This window comes from Lolium rigidum, chromosome 1, assembly GCF_022539505.1.
Source record: "Lolium rigidum isolate FL_2022 chromosome 1, APGP_CSIRO_Lrig_0.1, whole genome shotgun sequence".
In the NCBI taxonomy this organism is placed as follows: domain Eukaryota; kingdom Viridiplantae; phylum Streptophyta; class Magnoliopsida; order Poales; family Poaceae; genus Lolium; species Lolium rigidum.
In genome coordinates this window covers 329,558,456-329,566,664 of record NC_061508.1, presented here as the reverse complement: position 1 = coordinate 329,566,664, position 8,209 = coordinate 329,558,456, and the positions used below count along the sequence as shown (strand labels likewise).

At 47.0% G+C, this 8,209-nt stretch overlaps 1 protein-coding gene across 1 annotated transcript; it reads left to right on the top strand.

Moving 5' to 3' along the window:
- The first annotated feature begins 2,698 nt into the window (after window positions 1-2,698).
- Window positions 2,699-6,076, top strand: LOC124684363 (tetraspanin-7-like). Its single transcript, XM_047218691.1, has 2 exons — window positions 2,699-3,202; window positions 5,743-6,076. The coding sequence occupies exons 1-2, from the start codon at window positions 2,699-2,701 to the stop codon at window positions 6,046-6,048; spliced, it is 810 nt and encodes a 269-aa protein (XP_047074647.1). The 3' UTR covers window positions 6,049-6,076.
- The last annotated feature ends 2,133 nt before the right edge of the window (window positions 6,077-8,209 follow it).

Genomic DNA, 8,209 nt, shown 5'->3' with positions numbered 1-8,209 from the left:
GTCTACCAACTTAGAGGAAGTCAAGAAGGTCGATTAATTTTGTAAATACCAGTGACATGGCTTCTCTCTAATTTCTTGTGTATAACCTTACATGCATTTTAAGGTTTATGTATTGATGGGCTGATTTGGAAGGGTCTATGATTTAGGCAACTACCATATTATTCGGCCCTAACTTGCCCCAACAACTTTTTGTTCTTCATCAAGCACATCTCGGACAGTCCGATAAACAGGAGTATGCAAATAATAATAATAATGATAAGAAGACTCCATCCACACTGCCGATGGGCTCCAGCCTCGATCTCCATTACCTGGGTTGACCATCATCTCTTTCTTCCAAAACATGAGCATGTTTTTGGGTTATCAATCTATGAGAAGTAATGGGTGATAGCTTCTATCTTCGTCAAGCAACCTACAAATCTGAAAAGAAAAAGATCCAACACTCCTCATGGACGTGTAGTAAGAATTATAAAACCAATGACATGACATAGAAAAAATTCATGGCAAGTTGATGCTAGAGAAACTGAAAGCACATGAATGCAGGGCCGGAGCAGCTTCCACAAATACTTTTTTGCCAAAAATTTGGTAAATTGATATTTAGTACTGAGAGAGTGACACCATTGCAATGAGGTGACTGCAATAGGATAATCTGTTGGATTCTCCCTTGCATATATTTGTATCGAACTTGGTAGGTTGCACCTCATGAAGATACACGATATTAGAGCATCAACAGAAACTACCACCGTTTGGGGCAAGGCTGCCCTCACCGACAGCTCCCAAAGAGAGTTTCCAAACACATTCATAATTTAAATTATATATTAGAAACAAATAAAATGTGATGTCTTCATGTGATGGAAGCAGCTATAAAATGCAATGACTCCTTGTGTTGTGTTAGTAGAGATGCGAATGATGCACAAATGTGTTTGCTTATCAATTAAGACTATACCCTTGCCTCCCGAAATAGTTTCCACAACACATAGTATCACACGTAAATATTCTACAACAACTATTAACTGTTTTTTTTTAGCACACACACACTCAATTCACACATCTCACTCATCACGAATTTGACGAATCTTTTCTAACTTATCTTTGTTTGCATCCCCAGATTTTAGAAGATAAAAACAATGTCTATTTCAACTTCTTCTTCTTCTTTTCCTTTAGTTTTTTCTTTTCATGCTCACATATCTTCTTCTCCTGTAGCAGCGAATCTCTCCCCTTCTTCATTTTGTTCAACTCACTTTCAAAATGATTGAAATGATTATCGTGAGTTTGCTATGGGATAATGGTCGATCTATAACTATTGAGCTGTATCTTGGATTGATTGTTGCGTTTTAGGTAATGAAATGCTCAACTTGGATTTGTTCGTCCACACCCTTCTTCAATTTTGCGTAGTTTAGTTCCATTGTACGCTTCACAGCGGCATCCCTCCAATGATTCACATCCTTTATTAAACATGCACGTTTTTTTCGTCCAGCTTGTTCTTTCTTCAACCAGATTCTCATACGTGCCTCATGAATAGGTTAATGCACGTTGGTATGGCAAAGATCACTGATGGTCAGTCCAACCCACAAACCAAAAGTTGATACCATCCTACAATTATAAATTATGAACGAATTTGAGGTATTTATCTACCTAATAAATAGAAACAATGTAGCACACAACTACTTATTGTTTTCTTCGAACACACATTAAACCGGCATTTTGTACCCGTACCTTCGAAAGCAGCAACCTTCTTTGGCAGAAGGTCGTGCATACGACAATGAGGGGCTGACTCGGGATCGGCAATGCCGTTCCATGATGGGCAGAAGATTGTCTCTGACGCATATATAGTCCATGTCGAGGTACTACACATCACCGAGAAATCAGCACAATTTCAGGCTATGGACATAATTGTTGATTTTCCTAGATTGACAAGCCCGCCAAAACCCTAAACCTAAAAGCACATTGCCGGTGTAGGAGAGGGGCTAGAGGGAAGGGATGACTCACATCGCCGAGCCAAGACTCGTTGGAGGTCTCCCCGTTGTTCCAGCTTATCATTCTTGGGCAACATCGATGGGCACGATCCGACGATGAGAGGTTGCAGCGACTGGCCGCGCAAAAGTTGTGACTGCTCCAATTTCCGGCGACCCAATAGGCATCGGGTTATGTTGCTACGGTACAAGCCACAGAGCTTTCGGTGCATCGATTCATGGACTGCTGCGACTCCAATTAGGATGCGGCGATGTGTGTGGAGTACCACCGCGAAGGTCGGAGGAGGAAGAAAGAGGGTGGCTGAAATGGCATCATGTCGCCGCCAAGACGACCTTACACGGTTTTTTTCCGCGTGCCACACGTTACCGATGCCTCCCGTTCGACACCCACGCTACGGGGCCGACACGGAAGTGCCGATCGTTTTCTCGGGCCATAGCTCGCGCGGTCACCACTTGGGGGGCGCCGGTGGGAGTTGTTTTTCGTCCAAGGACCGGTGGATGCACTTATGCGCCTTCGATAGTTGCCCTAAAAGTAGAGATAAGTTCCATAGGTTGTATAGTTGACTGTTTTTTTGTTTTTGTTGGCGACGAACCACTCCACTCCAAATTCCAAATTCGAAATCCAAGCTGAGACCACGCTAAAACCCCCACGGCCGCAAAGCCACGCACGCACGCCTCCTACCAGTAACCCCCCACCCAGCACGCGCGGCACCGCACCACAGCAATTAATGGCGCGCTGCAGCAACGTGCTCCTGGGTCTGCTCAACGCCGGCGTGCTGGTCCTGGCGCTGGCGGTCCTGGGCGGCGGCGTCTGGCTGAGCCACCGCGCCGCCACCACCGACTGCGAGCGGTTCCTGGAGCGGCCCGTCATCACGCTCGGGGCGCTGCTCCTGGCGCTCTCCGTCGCGGGGTTGGCGGGGTCCCTCTGCCGCGCCTCCTGCCTCCTCTGGCTCTACCTCGTCGCGCTCTTCCTCCTCATCGCGCTGCTCCTCGTCTTCACCGCCTTCGCCTTCGCCGTCACCAACCGCGGCGCCGGCGCCGTCGTCTCCGGGCGGGGGTTCAGGGAGTACCGCCTCGGGGACTACTCCACCTGGCTGCGGCGACGGGTCGAGAACCACGAGAACTGGGCCTGGATCCGGAGCTGCCTCCACGACGGCGGGGTCTGCCGGAAGCTCGCGGCCAGGAGGGAGACCCCGCAGCAGTTCGCCACCACCGGCCTCTCCCCGATCCAGGTCGGTCCAAATTCTCCCTCAGCTCTCTTCTGATTATCTCTATCTGTTGTCAGGTTGCTACTTAGTGCGGAGTTGTTGTCAGCATGCATCTCCAGCAGCGCAACCGCAAACAGATGCTGACGACCGTTTTCGTCGGCCATGACCGGAAATGTGTCTGACACCACGTTCAGCGGGACGATGCAAAGTGACCGGGCCATCCACAAAGTGACCGGGCCGTCCGCGGAGATGCAAACCTGGCCTAAATATGCGCCTGAGATGCGTCTCTGCGGACGCTGCGCGGACGCGGAAAGTGTCCGCTCGCGTCTGGCGGACGTTTTGTCTGGCCCGCCTAGCAATGAGCCAGCGTCGATGCGTCTTCTTCGCCAGTACTGGCGTCGAGGCGTCGCTTCGGCAGTCTGCGGCCGCGTAAATGGCGATGCCTCGCGTGGCGCGCGGCCGTCCCCTACCTCTACGCACAAAGTAATGTCGATGCCACGCGTGCCGCGGCCCTCACCCGGCCTTCGATCTATATAAACAGGGGCGGTAGCATCTCATCTCCTCCCCACTAAACCCTAGCCGCCGCACAACCTCCACCTTAGCACCGCCGCTCAGACTCCACCGCAGCCACCATGAGCAACGCCGGCCATGGCCAGGCTGCCGCGCCTCCACCTCCACCTACACCTCCCACTCCACCTCCCCCGGCCTCGAGCTCCGACGAGGAGTTCGACTCCGACGACAGCACGGGCGACCTCCTCGACCCGGTCAGGGACGCCAAGTACCTGGCTGACGCGGAGAAGGAAGCAGAGGAGGAGCGGGCGGCCCACGCGGCGTTCGACGCCGAGATGGAACAGCGCAGGCTGGCGGCCGCCGCAGCCGCAGAGGAGTCCGACTCCGACATATCATGATCTTCCGATGACCCTGATGCGCCTACCCCGGAGGAGAGGACGGCGGAGCAGAGAGCAATAGTCGAGTCCTTCGAGACGCTCAAGGATGACGCCGCGAACGCGAGGCTGAAGCAGTGCTTGCAAGAGGACGCGGCGGCGCACCGAGCCATAGCAGCCGATGGAGCGACGCAACGACGGGGCCGGCCCGTCCGAAAGAAAGTAGTCTAGGCTTCTAGATCTACATTGTATAGTTTTTATGCATTTAAATGTACTACTTTTTATATTTTTAAATATGTTGCAAATCTAAAAATGGGTCGCCCCGGTGGGAGCACACCCAGACGCAAACGGACGCGCGAACAAAATATGTCCGCGGGGCGACGCAAGCGGACGCTCGCGACCACTTTTGGGCATCCGAAATGCGTCTTCCCGTTGGAGATGCCCTTACTTCGAAAAATTAAGATCCCCAGTGGTTGGATTTTTGGGGATTTGAACCGATTGATCTCGGGCGATATGAAAATTCAGGTCGGGTTGTGCTTGGATAATAACTTCAGTAGACTTCCTTTATTTCTCATGATTTTCTGGTCGGTGGGGGATTAGGGCCTATATTTCCGTTCGGTGTTTTGTAGATTTGCCCCAACAAAAAGGCTTGCAGCATGTTGGATAACTGTAGCTAACGAGTGGCAGTCCGTCTGGATTGGGTACAGATTGTGCCTATTCCGTAGGACCGGTAGGAGAATCGTTGGATTCCATATGCACAAGTTGACTGTGACATTTCACTTTGCATGAATAATTGCTCCTGATTTATATGGTACATTGTCGATTAAGTACTTGATTTCTGTAGCATTGTCTTCGATTATGTTCCTGCTATTGTTCCCCCTCTTGCCACTGCCATTGCTTTGAAGTACATACAGTTAGCCTTTATTTTGTGCCTGCATGTCATGGTGTTGAAAAGAAGGGGACTAGTAAAGACTGAAGGAAGATTTGATCATGTTATCTGGTAGTGAGTAATGCGAAGTAGCAATTCAAGTTCGTTCGTTAAGTTTTGTCATGCCATGTTTCAGTACAAATCGACGCAACTAGATTCCACCACATTTTGGAACTGTGAATACAGCAACTATTGAGTTGAACTATTATGGTGACAGAATGACCCGCGACAGAATTGATGTAAACTTTGCTCGTTTGTGGATTTAGTGCACCCACAAAACTTACCACATTGCAAGACCTTTGACATTATTGTATGACTGCATCTGTGATTTGCCTTTGACTGATGTGTTCTCTTTGGATTGTCAATTTGGGGTTCCCTGTGCAATTACAGGTTCCTGTATATACTATTCTTTCTTTATGCACAAACCACTGGGATTACACTTTTTGTGCCTTCGTACGTACTACTGCCTGCACTTTTATGGTATTCAGGACCACGTCAACCCCATGTGTGAAGCTTCTGCCATTTAGAGGAACTATATATTTTCTCAGGTTATAATATACTGATATATAAGATCTTTGGCCTGACCCCGTATAGTACTTCTATGTGTCAACGATACTCCTACATACAGACCACTACAGATTTTGTATATATACTGTGGATTGATTCCAGACATTGAGTTGTGTTTTAATATAAAATTGCTGTCAATCTATTCGGTTGTGTTTTTTGCAACTAACACACCTATGTATGTCCAGTCCGGATGCTGCAAGCCCCCAACTAGATGCAACTTCACCTACAAGAGCGAGACTGTCTGGATCAAACCTCCCGGCCTCAACTCTACTGATGACCCCGACTGCAACACGTGGTCAAATGATCCGAGTGCTCTCTGCTATGGCTGCCAGTCATGCAAGGCTGGAGTGCTCGCGAACCTGAAGAATGACTGGAAGAAGATCGCCACCGTCAACATCATATTCCTCATCTTCCTCATCGTTGTCTACTCTGTTGGGTGCTGCGCTTTCAGGAACAACCGGCGGGACAACTCACACCCAGCCTGGAAATGAGATGCATGGCGATGCTTAGGTAATTAGGCCCGTGGCTAGTGCTAATGGCTCACCGTCGTTTGTCAAGCACCTCTATCATCTATCCTATATCTCCGATGATGTGTGAACCATATATAGCATGCAAATTTATCCTATATCTCTGATGGTGTGTCATATATAGCCTGCGCATGCTGGTATCTTGCCCTCAGATGATCGTCTATGGCGGCATCCCATTATCATGATATGGTGATAAGATGCATATGTTCTTTCTTGTCTATTGCATTGCAGTTACATGTTCTTGAACTCCTTTCTGCAAATGCATTGCCGAACCTCCATGGATTCTTGAAACTTGGCAACCAATAGACCAGTCAATTTTGCAGGATTCCACAGAATGTACAAACACAGAGGCTGCTAAGCCAGCCTCTGTTTTTTTACTTCACTGTAGGCATAGATATATGTTGTTCTGCATCTAAGGTTATTTTGTCTCACTTCATCAATGGCTTAATATGAATTTGTTCCTTGGGTTATTGGCCCAGTACATCATGAAGTTTTAGTAAACCTTAAGACTAGTCATAATGGAAAGTATCATATACTAGTATCATCCACATGATACTACTTTATGATACTAACCCCACAATGCATAGTATCATAAGATAGTATCATAGTATCATCATATTTAATGTTTTGTAGAATCTCAATGCAAATGTGTGCACATGATGTGTTTGCCATTAAATTTTCTAGTTTTACGTGCTATGATACGGTATCATATTATGATACCACTCTCATCTTTCACCTTATTAATTGGTGTGCCAGATCAGATTTTTGCCAACATGGCATGCATGATACTACTTATGATACTCCCATTGTGACTAGTCTTAGTACGTACCTTAAAATTTTCAGCGGCTCAAGTTTCTAGTACGTCTTGGTCTACTAAAGTGGTAGTCAACCAAAGGTGAGCTGTATGCCCAAGATACTTTACAACATGTGGTCTTGATGGACAGTTAAAATCTACTTGCTTTTTGTCCTTGTTGGATGAGATGCTTACCAATACTATCTCCTTAAGAATTACTGCACCGTACGGGAAAATAAGTCTTTGCCGTGCAACTATTTGCACGGCAAAGGGCCCTATATGCACGGCAAAGGTCGCACGGCAATGCCATTGATGACAAAGGCTTCTTTGCCGTGGAACTCGCACGGCAAAGGTCGCTTCTTTGCCGTGTGCTAAACATGTTTTATCTAAAAAAGGCCCAAAACTAGCTGGTCTGGGAATCAAACCTACGACGCAGAGTAGGGAAAGCATGCAACCTTGCCACTGGGCTAAGTATTTGTTTGTTGATAACTATACCACGCCACACCTTTTGAGATGAGAAGAAATTCAGTTTTTACATCTTTGCCGTGCGCTTACACTAGGCAAAGCCTTCTTTGCCGTGCGTTTATTAAAAACACTAGGCAAAGGCTACTTTGCCGTGCAACCCAGCTGCGCGCACGGCAAAGAGTGAGGCACGGTAATGCCTAACGTCTTTGCCGTGCACCAAGTCTTTGCCGTGCGGTGTGTTGGGCCATTGCCGTGCACCTTTATTTGCCGTGCAGTCTCTTCCGTCGTTGCCGTGAATTGTATCTTTGCCGTGCGCTCGTGTCTATCTTTCCCGTGACCAAGATCTTTGCCGTACGTTTTTATCTGTGAAGAAAGGCTGCACGGCGATGCCAATTTTTCCCGTAGTGAGAATATTAGAATGTGCCTTTGCAGCACTATCGACTGGAGTATTTGTGTTGTTCAAAGGACGAAATGTGGCTCTTTTTTAATGTTAGTTTTTGAACTGTATAACTTGGCCTGTATGTTAACTGTTGAAGAAAAAAAAAGGTCACTGGGACAATGAAGAACCCCCACATAGACGTACTGAACTGTATGCATGTGAATGGTTGATTTGGCAGCTGTTGTCTACACAGCTGTTAACAGTTACTGCATTTTATACAAGACAATATATATTACCTCCGATTCAAGGAATAAGGCGTCTTCGTTTTACGTGCTTTTCGTTTGACTAAGAATTACTTCAAATATATAAAGATTGTTTGTATGAAATTAACATCATTACAAAGTGTTTTTCAATACGAATCCAACGATACTAATTACATATAATATAACCAAGAATTTATTGCTCAATTTTTATGGTTAAAGTTCACT

Excerpts from the sequence above, each read along its gene's own strand:
- LOC124684363 (XM_047218691.1), top strand. The coding sequence starts at position 2,699 with ATGGCGCGCTGCAGCAACGTGCTCCTGGGTCTGCTCAACGCCGGCGTG. Across the intron at positions 3,203-5,742 it reads CCGGCCTCTCCCCGATCCAG|TCCGGATGCTGCAAGCCCCC; the intron begins GTCGGTCCAAAT and ends ATGTATGTCCAG.